We start from the raw sequence: 20,813 nt of genomic DNA, 5'->3' as shown, positions 1-20,813 counted from the left end.
ACCATCCTATCCCACTTCTTCCTTCTTTACAATACATAAAATTGTCACATTGACCTACTCGTGAAAACCAAAAATGTTGGCCATCCTTGCTACTAAGTGCTGCTTCACGTTTATCCAGAAAATAACCAAATCTGCCGATACTCCCGCCTGCCTGAGTCTCATCTTTTGTCTCTGTTCCTCTGTCACTGCCCTGCTTGGATCCTGGCTACTGAGATTGCAGTGGCCTCCTTATTGTTCCCTCTGCCAACTGTTTCTTCACACCTCCAGTCAGGTTGCCCTGGCTGCTGCAGCGACATGCCTAAGAAACAAATCTAATTGCATCCTGACCGTGTAACTCCCCAGTCAGGCCGACCCTCCCCCCGGTACTCTTGATCTTTAATGGGTTCCACTTGTTCTTTTATTTTTTTCCCCCAAAGCATATAGCTTCTAGCATCCTCTATAATTTACTTGGTTTCAGTGTTTATTGTCTGCCCGCTACCCCACCTCCAGATGTAAAGCTCCACGAGTTGGTATTTTTATCTGTTTTGTTCACTGATGTAGCCCAAGCACCTGGTATAGAGTGAGCAGGCAGTATATATTAGTTGAATGTAATAATGTCACTTGCCCATTTTCAAGTTCTCTTCCTTGTCCCCCTGCTTAGAGTATAAAACCTTTCAAAAGCTTCCATGATCTGGCTCCAGGCGCTCCCACCCCCATCTCTCACCACTGGCGCTTCATCTTACGTAACGGAGGTTCCAGGTTCACTGAGGTCCCTGAAGTGTCTAGACGTGCCATGCTCTTTCAGTCTCTGCTCATTGAGTCTGTTTCTCAGCTCCCAGGGATCCTCTCTTCCCTCTTCCCCCTGCAGAGAGAACAGTCCTTCTTCTTTCAAAACCTAGCCCAAAATGACCTCCCTTGGGGTCTTCTCCAACACCGTGAAGCAGAATTAATCAGTTTCGCCTCTTTGCCTCTGCTGAGTTTTACGTTGTTGCCCTGTTGTGGTGTGTTTGTACACACTGATCCTCCCACTTGAGGTCTCTTCCTCAAGACCCTGTGCTCAAGACGATGTCCAGTTCTTCTGTGTGTCTTCCCCAGAAATGATCACAGCATCTGGCAGAGAATTAAGTGGCCGCTTGACTCAATGATTGGAAAAAGGAGCTCCCAGTGCATGGAACCGTGCAAAGGTTTAAATACCCTCTTCACTGCAAATGTCCAATCATCGCTGCCCTCACCCCCAAACCTGTGCCTACCCCTGTGTTCCTTGCCCCAGTGAATGAAGGGTACTGCTCTGCTGACATGTTCCTGGGAACTGGGAATAATCTGCCTCCTGTCCTGTAGGTCACTCAATCTCTAAGCCCTTATTAACTTCACTTCTAACATACCTCTCGGGTCTGTCTACTTCCCCTCAGTCCTGCCGCCAGCCCGTCACCTCTCTCACTGATACAGCTGCCGCTGTATACTGCCTGGCACACGGTCGAGGTTCCATACGTATTTGTTGAATGAATGGCTCTCCACAGAAGGTAGACCGTCCGGCCACAGGTTGAGCTTACAAGGACTGCATAAGTTGCAAAACTCTAGATGATTTTTCTGAGGGCCAGTGACTGAGGCGAAACAGAGTGGTGTGGGATTTGCCACAGCTTCACATGTAATTTCCCTTTCTGGAAACTTGAGTTCCTTCCACCCCCTTGATTTTTGCCAATGAAGTTATTTTCTCAGATTATATCTTCTTAAAAATTCAAGTTGGGGTATATTTACCTGACTGGAATACATACATCCTTGTGTAACTTGGAAAAGAGTTTGTAATATTTATTCCATGTGGCAAAAAGCGGTTGGGATGATTGTGGCCTTTCACGGATGATCTGCTAGGCATTATGAGATCTAAAGTCTTAATATCCTCAAATGTTCAGTTATTGGAATTAGTCTAGATGTTCCCTAACTCTCAATTTCTCAATTTCTCAATTTCTAGGAATTTTTTTTTTTTTTTTTTTTTTTAGCAAGACTCCAGGAGAAAAAGTACTAGTGGAATTAAGGCAATTATAAAATCTGATGGAAGTGTGAGTGATTCTAGACTCAGTCAGTGACCCTAAGGTAGAGCCACTTGCTGAACAGATTTCAGGGCTTCTGAGGGTCTGGGGAAAGGAGGGTACTGGCAAGTGGAGAGCAGTGGGTGTGGAGACATTGGCTTTGGCATAGACAGTTGATAAATGTTTTCTCCCTCCATCTTTCTCGGCAGACAGTGCTATAGCGATTGCATCTGCCAAGTCTCATTTGAGAAATTGCTGGACCAGTCGTTACACTGACTCTCACTTGGATCTCTTGATGGCCTCTCCCTGCCTCGTTGGGGAGTTTCTGATGTGTCAGGAGAGCCCTCCCCAGCCTCCTTCTCAAGTCTAAGTGAAGGTTGGGGTGTCCCGAAGCGCTGGTGCTCGGCCGACTGTCCCAGCCTTTAGAACATATCGGTATGACTTCCACTCCAAAAGGCAAAAAGAGAAACGGAGCTCTGGTCATGTGATTTCTGTTATCTGTAACCATGGAAAACACTGGCCATCTGTGAGGTTTCCATTTTAACACTTTTTTTCTCTCTCTATTTCCATCTCTTTCTTGGGAAAAACAAGCTGAGGAAGTGGAGAGGCTGGCTGCCATGCGTTCTGACTCCCTGGTCCCAGGGACCCACACCCCCCCCATCCGGAGGAGAAGTAAGTTTGCCAACCTGGGGAGGATTTTCAAGCCTTGGAAATGGAGGAAGAAGAAAAGCGAAAAGTTCAAACACACATCAGCAGGTAAGATGATTTGTTTTTTCCTTCATTTCTCATTGGATGTTTGTTGACTTCAACTTTATATCTTAATTAGTAGAATTTAATTACTATAGGCTGTCTGAACCAAAGGCAAAATCAAGCCTTGGAATTGCTCTTGTCTTTAATAATTCTTCAATAGGATGCAGAAAGACTTTTATATCCTATGTGTTTTCTTGTATCTCAGGGGTTTTTTTGTGTGTGTGTTTGTTTGCTTTTTTAAAGTAAACAACCACTACTTTTATATGATCTATAAATAATCTGAATTTGGAACCCCCACTTTTCTATCACTGAATGCTTTCATTCAGGCATGGACAATCCATTTCTTATTGTTCATCCTATTTTCACTGCTCCAGTAAAAGGGAACACACAGTGGAAAATAAGTTATATATGGTTGTTGGCAGATGAGAATAGGTTATTTCATGGAGGAAAAATCTTGAGTAAGTGACTCTTAGACACGGCAGGAAAACAGAAAATGGAAATGAATCATCACTGTAGTGGCAGAGATAACTATACAGTTCCTAGCTCAGTGGACAGTGAAGAAATGTGGAGAAAGTTGGCACCACTAAGGGACAAAGGGCACAAATCCTGCAGTTAGGCTGCGGGTCACATCCTGGCTCTGGTACTTGCTAGCTATGTGACCTTGCTCGAGTTATTTAACACTCGACCTCAATTTCCTTGCAGTAAAATAGGGGTAAGAATAGCACCTTACGAGACTTAATATTTATGGAGAGTTTATGCGGTGCCTTAGCCAGATACTTTTTAAATAAGTAGGGAAATGTACTGTAGGGAAAGACATGAAGAGTTGTGATTTCACCCTGTTGGGTTTGAGATGAGATGGTGGAAGAGCTACGCAGATTCTTTTTGGTTTTTTGTCTTCGTCTGCTTGGGTAGCTTACACAATAGAAATTTATTTCTCACAGTTCTGGAGGCTGGAAATCCAAGATTAAAGTTTGGGGGAAGTAGGTTTTATTCCAAGGCCATTTCTCTTGGCTTGGAGGTGGCCACCATCTTTCTGGGCACGCACGTGACCTCTTCATTTTGTGTGCACAGAAAGCACAAACTCTCTAGAGCCCCTTCCTGTAAGGGCACTAGCCCCATTATGAGTGCCTCACTCTCATGACCTCATCTAACCCTGATCACCTCCCAAAGATCCCCCTCTTCAAATACCATCACCCTAAGGGAGTTAGGGCTTCAGCGTATGAATCTGGGAGAGACACAAGTCGGCCTGTAGAACTTTGTTGTGATTTTTCTAATTATGTGCCCAGTCATCCCCAGGCCTACCCCAAGGCTTTCATTTCCTTCTTTTTCTACATCCTCAAAAACTCACCCTATCTTCTCTCCTAGTCAGACTCATCCCCCCCTCTATTTCTTGGGTTTTCTCCCTCTTTGTCTCACCTCCGAACTAACCCTGAAATAGGAGATGATCTGCTTCTTTTACCTGAATATCAGCCTGCAGATCTGAGAATCTTAATCCTAATCACTTTGGGGAAAGTAAGAGAATAACATAGAAAAGTTGCAAAAAGTCTTGAAATCTTAAACAGTTCTCATGATAGACATCCCTGTTCATGTTTTATGACGCTGTTTCTTAAATGGAAGTCCCAGCACCCTGTTGTCATAGTTTGTTAATTCCTGAGAGAAGAATGAACCTCTGAATTTTATGAATCTCTAAATCATCACCCTGTCACTGAGTCCCTCCACCCTGAGCCTTGCATTCTGCACTCTCTGTCATTGTACAGTTCCCTTAAGGTGTGATGAAATAAAACCTGTAGGTCATTCATACATTCCTAAAAGCTACCTTGTGATTTACCAGTGAGAAAAACTCCTAATGGGCATCCCGCACTGAGTGAGACAGAAAAAGGAACATAGGCCGTTGTCTCAGGGAGAAGAAATGTAATTGAAATATATTCTTTAGGCAAAGTCAGGTGTAAGACACATGAACAAGAAAGAAAATGGAAATTTTCTGGCCAGGTGCGGTGGCTCACACCTGTAATCCTAGCACTCTGGGAGGCCAAGGCAGGGGCTCACTTGAATGAGCTCAGGAGTTCGAGACCAGCCTGAGCAAGAGACTCCGTCTCTACTAAAAAAACAAAAAGAAAAGAAAAGAAAAAAATTAGCCAGTGTGGTGGTGCATGCCTGTTGTCCCAGTTACTCGGGAGGCCGAGGCAGGAGGATCGCTTGCACCCAGGAGTTTGAGGTTGCTGTAGCTATCATGATGCTACTGCACTCTAGCCCAGGTGACAAAGCAAGACTCTATCTCAAAAAAAAGCGGGGGGGGGGGGGGGGGTGGCTAGAGAAGTGTTCTGTAAGCACTGGAAAAAAAAAGTAACAAAGCTTCTGCAAGATCTCCTCCTGACTTTACTCTGGAAAGTGGTTTGTAATAATACAAACACATTTAAATAATTGCCATGTGTCAGCATGAATCCCTGAGTGGTGGAGTAGTGGATGCACTTCCTCCTGGCAAATCAAGGGCTTTGTTTAGTGTGTTTGACAAAGTCACAAGGCAAAGCCCCAGGGTTTCTCACATGACCAGTTATGCCAGAGACAATGGAAAACCTGTCCTCGGATAGATGCAAGTACAGTGGCATCAAATTACACATGAATCATTAAAAATCTAAAAATTTTTTGTTTAAAGCTCATTTGGGAGAAAGAATTAAAACACCTGACTAGCAAAGTTGCTAACTTTACATCACTCTTATCATTAACTATTCTTAGCAAGTTCTTATGATCTCTATGACCAGACTGATTGATTTGACAGCTAAATGTGATATTTGCATACAGTTTTAGTTTTTAAAAGAGACATTCAACTCCTGAATTAGAGAAGGCAGAGGATACACTAGAGACTATCTATATTGTGATGAATGGATCAGTACATGGTATAACAGAAACTATTCTAGTTTTTTTAAAAAATGTTTTCCCCTGTAGCATCCTTTCTTAACTGGATTCAGAAATATTATTCCTTACTTTTGGAGAGGAGAGACTTTCTGTGCTAGTTCTTAGCTCAAAAAAAAAAAGATGTGACAACATAAAAATGTTCAACATGGTAAATTACATACATGTTTAAAGAATACTTTGCAAATTCTTCTATGCATGGATAAGAGTCATATATTAAATAAATATGTAAGAGGATTGGTTGTGGGAATGTTAATTGGTTGGCCAGTTTTGGCTGGTATGCATATATTTGTCTTGTATTAATATATCTGTGTTGTTAAAGAAAAAATTATTCAGTGATGCTTGTTGAAGATGGTAAGGCAGACTTTATTCAAGACCATTGCAATAGGTATAGGGACTCTGCAGTGGGGCCTTGCAGTGGGGGAGAAAGATTGGTCTTGACTCTGATGCAGAGTGGCCAGGTGGAATTTACAGCCAAGGAGGAAGGTGAGGGTCTGAGGGTGGAACATTACTAAGAGGAACTTTATGAGTGAGGGGAGTTCTGGCTAAACCAACCTAACAGGATTCTTGCTGAAGACAAGGCAGGGTTATCAGATCTCACCTGGGGGATGGTGGGAGATGAGGACTCTGATTAGATACCAAGGATGATCAGACATTGAGGATATGGGATTCTGGTTAAACTGACTAAAATTGGCTAAAATTGGACAATGCAGAAATGAACCTGGAAATCCAAAGTCAGTCCTAGTTGAAAAGTTAAGGATTTGGAGGGGGAATGAAGAGAAAAAAGTTGGTTAATGGGTCCAAAAATACCGATAGATAGAAGGAATAAGTTCTAGTTTTCAATAATATGGTCGGGAGACTATAGTTAACAATACATTTATATGATATATTTCAAAATAGGTAGAAGAAAATAATTGAAGTATTCCCAGCACAAAGAAAAGATAAATGATGTGATGGATATCCCAATTACCCTGATTTGATCATTACACACTATATACATGTACCAAAATATCATATGTACCCCCAAAATATATAGCTATTGTATATGAAAAAGAAGGGAAAAAAAGAAAAAAGTAGTTCAGGCAAACCTGAGTAGAGTTTGGTAAATGAGAAATTCTTTGTCAGTGTATATAATATCCTTTCATATGTACAAGAATGTCCATGATTTTAAATACAAAGAATAAGCCCTTATATTAAATTTATATTATATATTTATATTTAAAATTGCATCCTTTTTTGAACACAAAAAAGAACATCAACACAATGTCTACTTGCCCTGTTATTGTTTGTGCACTGGGTTACATTTATAACTTGCTGTAATTAGCTGTCCTGTAGTTTTACTGTAACTCAAATTATAGTGACATGTGCCTGTGTATGAAACATCTTCAAAGGTACACCTAGAAATCTTATTTGCAAGTTGTATAGCAATGAGAAAACTACATTGCACAATTATGATCCCAACATTGTCCCCAGGTTTGGCATCCACAATTACAGGAATTTTTTGAAGATCTCCACATCTCGTGCTGCTCTTATATCCTTCCTATTCTGAGCCAAAGGCTACTGTCCTTAAACTTGAGCATTAAGACCCAGAGGCCGAGCTCCATATGGTAGTGAACGCGCTATGAGACAAAGAGTTGTTCTCAGCAGCATCCTTGCATCACAGGACAGCAGGGGGAAGACAGCAATGGGTCCTGCAGGAGGTGACCCCTGCGTGCCTGCAGCCCACCCTCTGAAACCCCGCCCAGGGCCTGTGAAGCAATGAACTGGACACATCCAGCTTTGTCTGTAAGTCGGCAATGGGCGTCCACAGAGCATCTCCACACCTGCTCCAGGAATGAAGACAGATGATCACATCCCCTCCAAAATAGAACAGACAGTGCCTCCCCAAAATAGTCAACTGCAGCGATCTTATCCAAATTCCTTGAAAATGAGGACTGTATTTATAGAAAAGTAGAACTGGCAGGCATAAACTGTGAAGACACCACTGAGTTATGCTTTTATTTCCTCTTGACAGACAATTGTAAGCTGCAGGGGGTGGCCCTGGAAATCTACAATGTGTCAAAATTCCCTTTGTGCTTCTAAGATTTTCTGCACACCTAGGGCCTTGGAGGGGAAAAAAGAAAAACACGGAAAACTTTTACTGAGTGCCTGCCACTTGCTGGAATGTCACCTGGTTCTGGGAATTTAACTGAGCAAAACTAGACGTTGGCTGTAACCTCCTGACAGGCACATTATGGTGGGAGAGGCAGACAGTCAAATTACAAAAATAAAGGCAAGATCACACCTTGATAAAGGCAGTGAAGGAAAGGTACTTGGGAGAATGAGAGGGGGACTTGACTTAGTCTGAGGGTACAGGGAGCTTTCCTAAGGAAGAGAGGTCTGGGCTGCAATCTGAGGAAAGGGTAGGAGTTCAGAAAATTAATACTCCAGGCAGCAGAAAGAGCTTGTGCAAAGGTCCTGTGGTAGAAGCAGCAGGGATGAGCAGTCTAGGAAAGCAAGAAAGACCTGTGGCTGGAGAATGGGGAGCTGAGAGTGTGGTGTGGGCTGAGGCTGCAGAGGTAACCACAGACTGGCCCCTCACTGGTTCTGCACCATGTAGAACACATTAGACAGGATTGTGAGTGGCTGCGGAGAGACCAGTTAGGAGGCCATTATGCAGATGATAGTAGCTCGAACTAATATCTGGTAGTGGAAAGAGAGAGATTTGGGAGATTTTATAAGGAACAGATGACAGGACTTAGTGATGGGTTGGATATGGGGAGGAGAGAGGGAGCAGTGTCACGTTTGGAATGGAGTATTATCCATTCTGACATTTGGTTGCAATATCATTTAGTTTTAAAAACAGAAGGAAATCCTACCATTTGTGACAACATGGGTGAACCTGGAGGACATTATGCTCAGTGAAATGAGCCAGTCACAGTAGGACAAATACTGCATGAGTCCACTTGTGTGAGGAGGAATCTAAAAGTAGTCAAACTCATAGAAGCAGAGAGCAGAATTGTGGTTGCCAGGGAAGGGGGGAGAGGGGGGTTGTTTCTCAATGGCTATAAAAGCTCAGGTATGCAAGATGAGTAAGTTCTAGAGATCTGTACAGCGTAGTGCCTATAGTTCACAGTACAGTATTGTGCACTTAAAAATTTGTTAAGAGGGTAGGTCTCATGTTAAGTGTTCTTACCACCCACCCCCACATAGGGACAGAAGGAAACTTTTAAAGGTGGTAGATGTATTTATTACCTTGTTTGTGGTGATGATATCACAGGTATATGCATGTGTCTAAATTCACTCAATTGTATATTTAAACATGTGCAATTTCTTGTATACAATTATGCCTCAATAGAGTTGATAATTTTTAAAAAAAATAAAAACATTAAAAAAAAAGAATTGTAGGGTTTGACACCCTCAGGGTATACGGTGGTAGCCTTACCTGAGATGAGAACTTTGAAAGAATGACAGGTTTGAAGGAGAACGGGGATATGATTCCAATTTTAGATATGCAGGTATGTGTTTGAGTCAATTTTGTGATATCCAGAGTTGGATATATGGAACAGAAAGGAGAGGTCTGGGCCAGATATATAAATTCCAGGTCATTTGCATATACATAATTAGAGCGATGGCCTTCTATGAGATTGGCTAGGAAATAAGTGTAGAATGGAAAGGAGAGAGGGCCAAGGCCTGTCTTATAGACAGAGGGAGAATGTTGTCACTGAGGACTAGGTGGAGGAGGATGAACCTGTACAGGGGAGAGAGGGAGTAGCCTGAGCGGCAGGAGGAAGACCAGAAGCCTGAGACGTGGTGGAGGGTAGGGACAGAAGACATCAAAGAGGCTGTGGTTAACTGTGTCCAATGCCATGAAGTCATTTGGAAAAAGTACGGAAAAATGTCCATTGACGTTAGTGGCTCCACTCAACTAGAGATCTTTGGTGACTTGGCAAGAGGTGTCTGGGTGGATTCTTTGGGCCAGATGTGAGGTGAGTGTGGAGTGAGAAATTGGTGGGAAGTGGGGGGATATGGGGATAAGTTTTTGAGAAGTTCGGCAGTGAAGTAGGTAAGAAAGGGAGGAGGGGGATGGGTGACTGGAGAGATGTGTGTGTGTCTGTGGGGGTTATGTGTGCGCCGTCTGATGTTGTCATGTTTTATGATGGAAGAGACATAAACAGGAAAAGCCAATGTGAAAAATCCAGGCAGAGAGACAATACGTGCGACCAGAGAGATGGGGTAAGGGTGCTGAGAAGTAGGAGCAGGTGGGACGTAAAGCACGGAAGGAAGGGCTAGATCAGAAAAGGATGAACTCTGCCGGCATTGGCTGGCTGCAAGGGTAGCTGGAATGACACCTTTGGTGACCCTGTCCGGTGATGGGTGAGGTTTTTCAGGTGATGAGTGAGGTCATCTCCTAACAGGAATAGGAGGAGGGATGGCGTACGGAGTCAACCCTGTTTCAGATTGATTGTGACCCTACGTGGTACTGGTGACTCTCTTCATTGGCTTTGGCTGTCCAGGTACAGCTATGGGTAAAGCAGATAGTTGGATCCATCCAGAACTGGAGTTTTGCCAGATGAGTGAAAGAGAAGGAGGAGGGACAAAGCAGATTAGGGTATTTGCATTAGTTTCCTAAGGCTCCTGTCACAAATTACCATAAACTCGGTAGCTTAAAACAACAGAAATGTATTCTTTCACAGTTCCAGAGGCCAGAAGTCCAAAGTCAAGGTGTCGACAGGTTGGTTCCTCCTGGAGGCCCAGAGAGAGAATCTGTTCCCTGTGCCTCTCCTACCTGCTGGTGGCTGCTGACAATCCTGGGCGTTGTTCCTTGGCTTGTAGCTGCATAACTCGAATCTCTGCCTCCACCTTCACGTGGCTGTCCTCCTGTGTCTCTGCATCTCAAATCTCTTTCCCTTTCTCTTATAAGGATACCGGATATTGGATTTAGGGCCCACCCTATATATCCAGGATAATGTCATTCAGAGATCCTCACCTTTTGTTATATCTGCAAGGCCCTTATCTCCAAATAAGGTCAACATTCACAGACACCAGGGGTTAGGACTTGGACATATCTTTTGGAGGGACACAATTCAACCCATTGCAGTATTGAACTTTAAATTAGGTAGGAAAGGAGAGGTCCAGTCGGTTGAGAGGAATCAGAAAAATCTGTAGGCATTAGGCTCTAAAGTTTTATACTCACATTAAATCAGTATGAAAAGTTGCAGAAGCAATTCAGAAGGGCAGGAGCTCATGTGTAAAGAGCTGTATTCTTGAATTAGTGATTTTCAAGGTGGTGCCGTTATGGAAACAAAACACAGGCTAAAAGCAATAGGAGTGGGCGGCTGAGGTGGAGGAAAAAGTCAAGAATCTGGGGATGACCTTATTGAAAATATGGTAAAAGATCCCGCCTACTAATAGACAAGCAACTGTATATCTTATTTGCAAAATTTGGTGCTGACTTAATTTACCGTTTTGAATCAAGGAAAGAAAAGAACTTTCTTCTTTGATTTTAGCATTCAACTAATTGCTGTGTTGATGTTTTCTTGAAAAGATTTTCTGTGTTTTCTTTTCTTAAATTGAGATGTTTTAGCCCATCATATTTTCAAGCCAATAAAGCATTGCAGTTTAATTGATTCATAGAAAATCAAAGGTTGGTTTTCAGTGTTTCACTTCAGCTATTAGCAGACCCATCTATATAGATAAAGTAGTGTACAGTGAGGCAACAGCTTTCAGATAGGAGTAGTTGGCTTCCTGTTCCCCTGCCACACAATTGGGCACCTGGGAACCATGGCCTTAGTCTTTGCTTGTGCCAGCCTCACCCAGCTGACAGCAGTAGTGAAGGACTGGGCCTGAAATACATTGGCAGCTCCCTTGGTACCCATGACTGGCTCCAGAGAAAACCTACTTGCTTTTGCCCACTATTTTCTGTGCAGTACAAGACTGATACCACATTGTTTGTGGGCAGGAGAGTCTTAGGTACTCCCAGGTACTCACGAGAGCATAGAGCTCCAGCCTTCTCATTAAACACCTCTGCCGAGTTGTCATTCTGCTATAGGTTCTGCTTACCCTGAAATCTCCCAATCAAACAAGAGCCGATCCTTAACCCTAGCCTGTTAGCCAACTACTTTACCTAGTTTACTGGTTTCACCTTTCCCACAGGGCTAGAGCCTGCTTTCTTTATTTCTTCACCTACAATTGCTGATGACTTTAGCAACCCCTGGGCCCCAGGAATTCCCCTGTATCTGAAATTATTCCTTTTTAAATAAAACTTCTTGGGTAGTAAAGACAGTTTAAATAGGATTCTGTTCTTAGGCTTCTGGACTCTTTAGGAAGGTTTGTTCCCGATATCCAGCATGGTTGACCTCCATGCCAGCCCTGTATTGCTTATTCCTCTCCACTGGGAATTCCCAGTATGCCATGGGATAGGGGAGTACATTTGCAATTCTTGGAGCAGAGAAATCCTAGAGTTACATCAAAGCTTTTCTTGCCCTCCTTGTGTAGTGACATCCATCACTGTGTAGAACTTTGTTAATAAATGGAAGCACGGCCTCTTGTCCAACATAAGATGAGCTATGTCTATGGACCATCACTGGCACAGCTTGTGAGCTGGAAGTTTATGTTATTTCCACTCAGGGCAAAAAGATGACACTGATAGCTTGAAAAAAATGATAATTATAAATAGTCATGTGTGTGTTTGAAAGAGAGCTGGTTACAGGCCTTTGCACCCTAACTGTAGTGTTTCCTTGGTGTTCCCATTTTTCAAGCTAACGGGAATATGTTACCTATTTGTTCAGAACCTAGGTTTTTAGAATTCTATAAACCATAGGAAGTTCATAAAGGATACTAGCTTAGTATATTGGATTTATTTGTGTGCCAGACACTGGCATTGTCCATAAAATTGCAGCAGTGAGGACAGACATGGCCCCTGCCTCCTAAAGGCTATGGTCTTGCAGGAAACACAGATGATTAAGCCAGCAGGTGCAGTAAAGGATAAGTGACGTGATAGGAGGTGCACAGGGGCTCCGAGAACTCAAAGGGGACAAACCCAACTGAGTGACAAGTTACCAGGAAAGGTTTCCTGGAGAAATGGAAATTTAGCCAAGGAGTTGCCCATGAACGTGAGGAATACTCTCCCGGTGGACAGAACTGATCGTAGGAAAGCCTGGGGAAGAGAGTAGAAGAGGCTGGTAATCTGCAGCTTAAAAAGAGGTTATGGCTTGGAAAGGATCGTTGGGGGGAGGACAGAGAGTGGTGAGAGATGAGGAGGAAGCGGTGGGCAAGAGTCTGCTTGTGAAGGGTCTTATGAGGTATGTTACGGAGTCTGGATGTTATCCTTCTGCAACAGGAAGCTATCAGAGGACTTGCATTTTAGAAAGATCATTCTCTATAGTGTGGGAAAAGCTGGGAGTGGCACCAAGTGCTGCTTTTAAGTTTATAATATAATGAACATCTATAAATTTGTATCTGTAATGAGAGAAAATTTACTTGTGATATAATTAAGAAGACATCTCATTCCTATCACATCAAATGGAATATTAAATGTCCCTGTTGATTCTGGTAACAAGGAAACTGGTTAGCAGGTGGTTGATTGTAATGTTGGAGAGAGGTGAAGATAGCCTAGACTAAAATAGTAATATTAGGAACTGAAGACTATGAACAGAGCCAAGAGATATTTAGGAGACAGAATGAGCAAGACTTGATTGCGGATTGGATGTAGAAGATGGGGGAAGAATAAAAAATGCTCACATTTCTTGTTAAGCAATTAGCAGGATGGAGGTACCGTTCACTATGTCAAGGACACCAATGAAGAGCAGATCTGTGGAGAAAATGACCCATTGATTATGGAGCATGCCAGCTTTCATGTGTTTCTGAGACATTCAGATGGAGGGACATTGGGGATAGAGAACTGGGGTTGGGGGAGGGCTGGCTGGAATGCAGATTGGAAGTCATGGGCACCTGGATGATCATGGAAGCTTGGGATGAGAACTCCAGAGAGAAAGCAGAGTGGGAAGCACAGAGGGGCTGTAGCAGTACCCCGAGGACCACCAGCTGTGAATGGAGGCAGCAGAACCTACAGAGGAGGCAGACAGCCACTAGAGAGTGTGGAGGAAAACCAGGAGGGAATGGTATTTTCACCAGACCAGAGGAGGAGAGAGTTCCAGAAGGGAGGAGAGTCAACTCTGGCAGGTCCTGACAAGATGGTAAGGACTGAGACGAGTCCGGTGGGTTTAGTGACAACTCATCATTGGTGTCCTTGGGGTTATTGGTTTGGGGGAAGCCATGTGGCTGGGACTTAGACAGCATATGGTTGAGGAGTAAATGAGAGGAGAGGAAGAAGACTTCTTAAGAAATCTGTCTGCAAGGGAAAGGAGAAATATATAGTAACCACCAAAAAGGGATGTGAACTTGAGGGAGGTATTTTTCTATTTAAATTGGTTGGATTGTGTCAGGCTGTAAAATTTGCATTAATATGGCTGTGGCATTCCCGGGGAAATTGAAACATCAGCAGAGTGACTGTTAAGCCAAATAAATATATTTCCACACGTTTTTCAGCAATGACAATTCTCATGACTAGGAAAAAACAAACATGCAAATAGAGCACTATTTAGCATCTAATTTTAATAAGAAATCATCAAGCCTATTTGAATAGCCTTCAGCATCTGGCTGGGTCATATATTCTCTACGGGTGATTGATTGGAGCATTTCCTTTCTTTAGGGAAAAGGTCCAGTATGGACAGGCAAAGAATATTCTTACTTGTTGGACCCATCATGACCCACAAAGGGAACATCTAGGGGTTAGAAGGCAAAACAGGCATAATGACCTTGTTGATTTTTTTTTTTTTTAAATCTCTAATAGATACAGACCAAAGACTATGGAAATCAGTACCTTCTAGGGCTGGATTGTAAAAGATATAATTGCTTCCTCTCAAAGTGAACTTTATCCAGCACACTTTGCTTGTTAAGTCAAGACCACAAACTCCTTAATAGCGGTTTCCCTTTGTCTCCCAGCATTCCCAGCATCTGTTTCCCTTTGTCTCCCAGCATTGAGCAGAGCACCTGGTACAGAGCAGGTGCCCAATAAGTACATACTGAACTGAAAGTCAGTAAGGTGGCCAGCCAGCTATATTTTTAAGTTCCTCTGTTGACCAAGATCTGAAAAGGAGAGGAGATAGGGTAGTTATTGATGCATAAGATGGAAGGTACCAGCCTTTGAAGAATTTGCCATCATTCATGATTGGTTTTCAGTATATCAGTATTGTACACAGATTAGGCTAAATGGTAGCCTGTGTTAAACCTCAGGTTGTTTGGACAGCATTATTATTTGGGTTCTCTATGGCTGTGTAACACCCCCACTCCCAAAACACTGACTTAAAACAACCACCATTGTAATATTTCTTATGCTCTAGGGATTGACTAGGCTCAGCTAGGTGGTTCTTCTGCTGGTGTCTGTTGCGGTCTCTCATGCATTTGCAGGCCGATAGGGTTGGAGTCATCTGGAGGCTCAATGGGGGCACGGGAAGAGCTGGGCCTCTCTCCCATTTTATGTAATCTCAGGGCTTTTCCATGCAGTCTCTTCCCACGGTCTCTCCAGCAGGCAGCTCAGACCCCTGAGAGCCCAAAAAAAGCTTCCAGGCCTTTTTAAGACATAGGGCCAGCATTGGCCAAGCATCACAGTCACAGTATTCTAATGGCTAAAGCAAGTCATAGGACCAGCCCAGATTCATTGTCATAGTAGACTAAACAAGGGTGTGAATTCCAGAGCAGGGTTCTCTGGGGGCCATCTCTGGAAGCCAGCTACTGCCATTGTTCAAGGTGTAGCAAGACAACTGCTGCTGCTTGTTTCCTTTTTCCCAAGTGGAATGTGCTTCAATAATTTTATAATGATGACAACAGCAACAGAATCTATCTTCTGTTGTGTTTACTATGCAATATGAAATATGCATGACCTTTTCCGTGCCTCATGGACTTGAATCTTGCAACAGATGTATATGGTATTATTAGCTCCATTTGATAGGCAAAGAAACTGAGGCTTAAATAGACAAAATAATTGCCAGTTAGAAATGGCAGAGCTGGAATTTCATGTTAGCCTGTAATCTTATCAACTACATTGCATTTAAGATCCATGAATATGGAAACTCATAATTCAGATGCTGTAAAACATATAATTCATCTACACTTAATAGTGATATTACAAGATGCTTTCCCTTTTTGGCATATCTCTGTAAAGCCCAAATGTGAAGAAAGAAAAGCTCATCAATAAAAACTGGCACTAGAAGTCATGATGGGAGTCTGGAGGTCTTTCTCGAAAGCCTTTAAAAGCAAAAGTTAATGTCTTACTCATCTCTGTGTGAACCCCACAGTGTCTAGTTTGATGCTCTCTATTTGTTGAATTGCCAAGAAAGAACAAGTTGATACTGGCTCCAAACAACTTATCATTCAAAACCATTGCATTTATGTTTTCAGTTGAACTCTACATCTTTTTGCTATATATATATAGGAATAAAATATGCATAGATTAGGTAATCAGACAGTAATCACGTGGGCCTCTGGAGTGGTTGCTAGATTTGGGGCTAGGTAGTTGCAGAACTAATTCTATAAAAAGACACAAACTTTTTATAATAAGATGTGTGTGGGGCTACTTAATTCTGAGATAAGAAGGAGATCTGTGGGGGGAGGTGGTGTGCACTGTGGTTAGAGGTCAGACAGTGGAGCCAGACTGCTGAGTGACCTCAGGCAAGTTGTTTGTACTCTCTGTGCCTCAGTTTCCTCATCTCTAAAATAGGGATAAAATTGGCACCTCATAAAATTGTTTTGAGGATTAAAAAAGAAGTTAATTGTGGAAAGCTCTTAGAATAGTACCTTGTACATAATACGTTTTATCTACCATTATTTTTTCTTCTAGATATGCATTTGAAAAACACAAACATCTAAGAGTAAGGAAAGATTTATTTAACATTTTTAGTCTGTGGATGGTGTATGGATAAGATGATTCTGATCAGCTTTCCTTAGATTTAGGCAGTGTTTATTTAGGTGCGGGTGTAGGAGCCTGCTTTTAGACACGTTATACAATTCCGCAAAGCTGGAGTTTGTCCCTTGTTTCCTTAGGTACCAACAAGTTAGTTCACCAACGTATTTCCTCCTCTTTATGAATTTACAATTAAGTGAACAAACACAATGGCCCCCGAGGAAGTGCCTCATCCTGTTTCTCCTTTGCTACGTCATAGGCAGAAATATGCATGGTAAAGGAAGAGGTGTTCCTGGAGGGGGACATGGGCGTAGTCTCCTGTCAAAAATCAGAGATCTGGCCCGGCGTGGTGGCTCATGCCTGTAATCCTAGCACTCTGGGAGGCCGAGGCGGGCGGATTGTTTGAGCTCAGGAGTTCGAGACCAGCCTGAGCAAGAGCGAGACCCCCGTCTCTACTAAAAATAGAAAGAAATTATATGGACAGCTAAAAATATATATAGAAAAATTAGCCAGGCATGGTGGCGCATGCCTGCAGTCCCAGCTACTCGGGAGGCTGAGGCAGGAGGATTGCTTGAGCCCAGGAGTTTGAGGTTGCTGTGAGTGAGGCTGATGCCACGGCACTCTAGCCCAGGCAAGAGAGTGAGACTTTGTCTCAAAAAAAAAAAAAAAAAATCAGAGATCTGTGGCGAGTCAGAAGGCTCAAGAATAGAAGGAAATACATAAACAGAGTGACCATATACTTTATGTTCCAAACCTGGACATCTTGGAGAATAAAATGGGGTGCCCTCACTACATAGGCCAGGTAGTAAGTCTAAAACAGGTCTGTGCCAGGCAGAGTGGGGAGTGTGGTCACCCCTATACAAAGCCACACAGACAGAAGAAGTCACAGGCCCTGACGCCAGCTCTGTTGTACAAACAGAAAAGAAGTGCCAGTTAACTTTTAAGAGAAAATGAAAGGGACAACTGGCACTGAGATGCACAAGAACATCAGAATGGGCCTCCACTGACTGCCATTTCAGTTAAATTAACTGATGGTGGTTGAGTCTCTTTGCTTCTGTAGAGAATGGCATTTCTTTGTTCCTAACCTTCACACTGCATTTCTGCCTCTCCTGCTGAATGTCTTGACTGGAAATTCTGTCTCAGTGTCAATTTCTTCCAGCAATAATTTATCCTCCCTTCCTCTAACACTTCTCTTGCTCTCCAGGGTTCTTGATTGCTCCTGTCATCCGCTCCCACACCACAGGGCTTGGATGCCTCTGCCCGGCGTCCAGGCCTTCCAGACGTGCGGGACACACGCCTCTTAGCACTGCCTCTACTCAGACCAGGCCTGGGGGTCACGTGTGACTCTCCTTGAGCTCGTCTCTCCTGTGTTCAACACATTATCTCTTTTTCCTCTTCCTCCACTCCAGTTCACTTCTCATTCTTTCCTTCTGCTTTCCTTCTTGCAGCACTTGTTTATCCCATCTGAAGCTCAGATGTCTCCAAAGTGCATTCAATTCTCAGATGTGTGCTGGTTTCCATCTATATGGCCACACTGGGCTCAGATCTCCTTTGGCAGAAACAACCTCTGCCCAGAGACCAGCCCTCTGCAGAACCCCAAATCAGTATGTGTATAGCAGATGCCTCATTTGCACCCCAACAGGTGCCTCCCAAAGCACCCTGACTCTATGAAATGATCACCCTTAACTCTGGGGACACCTCTGAATCAAGTCTCAATTTTATCTCCGTATCCAGTCCAGTTACAGACATGCATTTTCCTCTCTCAGCTCTCTTTAGTCTAGACATTTGCCTGGGTCTCTTGTGTTTCCCAGAATTCTTTGACCTTTTCCCTTTGACTTTTATTCACTAAAAACTTAATATACATCAGCGCTACTAGTAACGATGGTAATAGCTACCCACCGAGTGCCCACTACATGACACACACTGAAGTGGCTGCAGTGTAGCTCGCAATGTCACAGCAGTCCTATGAGGCAGTTACTCCTAATACCTGTTCTACAGGTGAGGATAGTGAGGCTCAGATGACCTGCCCAGGATGACATCCTGGTTAATGGTAAAGCTCTAGAGGATTTGAATGAAACCCTGTCCCACCCCAAAGTCCCTTGGACCTTACTGGGACATGCCACCGTTACTCATGACTTGAAAACATACAGCGTGAAGAGGTTAAGATGTGTGTATATCTAAGCAGATGAGTTGAATTCAGAAAGCTGATCTCATTAAGAAAACAGAACATAAGTGTAGAAATAGGTCTTGGGGATTTCAGTGACTAGTGCTGGGATTCTTGAGGGACAGAAAGAGACCTATATTGTATGTATTAACTTGTCAGTTAGAAAGAAAGGTTCTTGTTGGTTGGTTGATTTTGTGGTTTCCTTATAGGAGATACAAGAAATAATGTTAGGAAATGAATCAATTGTGGTTTGGGACTTGTTTGACTAAAACAAATATTGAGTAACCTCAATAGAGAAAAAAATAGACTATGAGGCCTCAGTGAATCAAGTGAGTTCTCAAAGGTCAGTTTTAAAGTTTTCCTCCTCCTTTTTGTTAGGCACAAAAGGTGGACAAGGCAATGTGTGAATATAAAAATGTGTAAGATGTTAATGAAGTCCCAGGAATGAAAGAAAGCGCTGTGTACCCAGAGCCCACCTGGAGCGGTAGTCTGACCTAGGGTAGGAGGATGGGGATGGTGATAACCTCAAATGCTTCCAAAGACTTTTCCTGTCTACTCGCAGTGAGTGATAATTAGCACAAAGCTAGGAGAGGTCTTTCTGGAGCAGAAGTCAGAGGCGTGCTAATGATGTGCAGATGCAGATGTAATTTGGGCATACAAGACTATTGTAATGCTCAATCTATTTTTGTCCTCAAGTCAACCAAGTGTATGTTTCTAAGAGAATGAATGTCTCTTCTATGGCATAGCAACATTTTGGGGTCCTCCAAACAGCTGTTTCTTTCCCTATTGCTGGAGTTTATATTCTCTGGCTTCTTGGGGGACATGAAAGGCTCTGTTAAAATGTAAGCTGCTTGCTACGACCGCATGCTGTTTTCAGGAAAACGGCCTTTAAACGCTTCCCAGCATACAGGAAGGGGTTGTTTAACGTCATAGTTTGAGCATCCTGCTAATTCCATTTCCAGATGTTTCTATGAAGATTATATGAAGCAACTATGAACTTTAATTAAATCTGCAGCGTCACTTTACAATAATTTGTTCCTATGTAAAAATAAAAAAAGGTTATAGAGTTTATCCATTGTACCACAAAACTCGATTTCATGCATGGACAACTGGAAAGATTCATTATGAGAAAATTTGCCATTACAGTGAGGATGATCCGCACCTGTCTGATGAATGGCTGAAACATCACTTGATAGAACTGGGTCAGATACACTCGTGGGCTCTCGTATATTGAATTCTAATCGTGCATACTTCGACTAAATAGCTCTAAACAAGTCATTTAACTTGTTTATCACCAACAGCATGCTCATGTAAGATAATTACTGTTATAATTTTGTATTTAGATTCTAAATAGAAAACATAAGAGATTTCTTGAAAAGTAAAAATAACAGATTCCATTAAAGTTTGAAAGTAGGGAGAAAATATACCCTTAATCCTGACACTCTTACAAATTATGATCATTTATATATGACTTGCTTCCATTCTTTCATTATAATTCCACACGGTTGAAATCAAAATATATATGTATAATTTTACCTCTCTCTTAGTTTTTTAATGACATTTTGTCATAGTAGAAACTGTAGCTCATAGTCAGAAGTCACCTTCCTAATCATAATATAAAGCATTACTTTGGCTGTGTACTATTATATATAACCCTGCCATAAACTATGTTTGTAGCATTTCTCCCCCCCCTACTTTTTTCTTTGGGATAGAGACCTGGTTCTGGGGTGCAGTGGGTGTGAATAGTCTTATGGCTCTTGCTTTCCAAAAAGGTTGTAACAATTCACACCTCCTCCGATGTGGAGAGTAATGAGTTTGATGTGGAGAGTAACGAGTTCACACTCAGCAGGATTGGAATATAGAGATATATAGGGGTGTGAAGCTAAAGTGGTGAGTGAGAAATCAAGTAGGAAAGATTAGGCTCTTTCCTAGGGTATTCCGACAATGGACTGTCTGTCCAGAGTGGGCCTCAGGTAAGCCGTGATCACTGGCCTTTATTTGGACTGATTTCTTCTTTTGTAGTAGTCTATTATAAACTCCTGGT

At 42.7% G+C, this 20,813-nt stretch overlaps 1 protein-coding gene across 9 annotated transcripts in view; it reads left to right on the top strand.

The window, feature by feature from the left end:
• Window positions 1-20,813, top strand: part of PHACTR1 (phosphatase and actin regulator 1) — a 502,791-nt gene that overhangs the window by 298,034 nt on the left and 183,944 nt on the right. For all 9 annotated transcript variants that reach the window (XM_069493048.1, XM_069493047.1, XM_069493046.1 and 6 more), the window contains one exon: window positions 2,595-2,759. In XM_069493048.1, the coding sequence (XP_069349149.1) occupies window positions 2,595-2,759 (165 nt within the window). The remainder of the gene's footprint in view (window positions 1-2,594; window positions 2,760-20,813) is intronic.

Source organism: Eulemur rufifrons, chromosome 18 (genome assembly GCF_041146395.1).
Source record: "Eulemur rufifrons isolate Redbay chromosome 18, OSU_ERuf_1, whole genome shotgun sequence".
NCBI lineage: Eukaryota > Metazoa > Chordata > Mammalia > Primates > Lemuridae > Eulemur > Eulemur rufifrons.
Note: the sequence above shows the minus strand (reverse complement) of the source record. Positions and strands in the feature narration are given on the sequence as shown.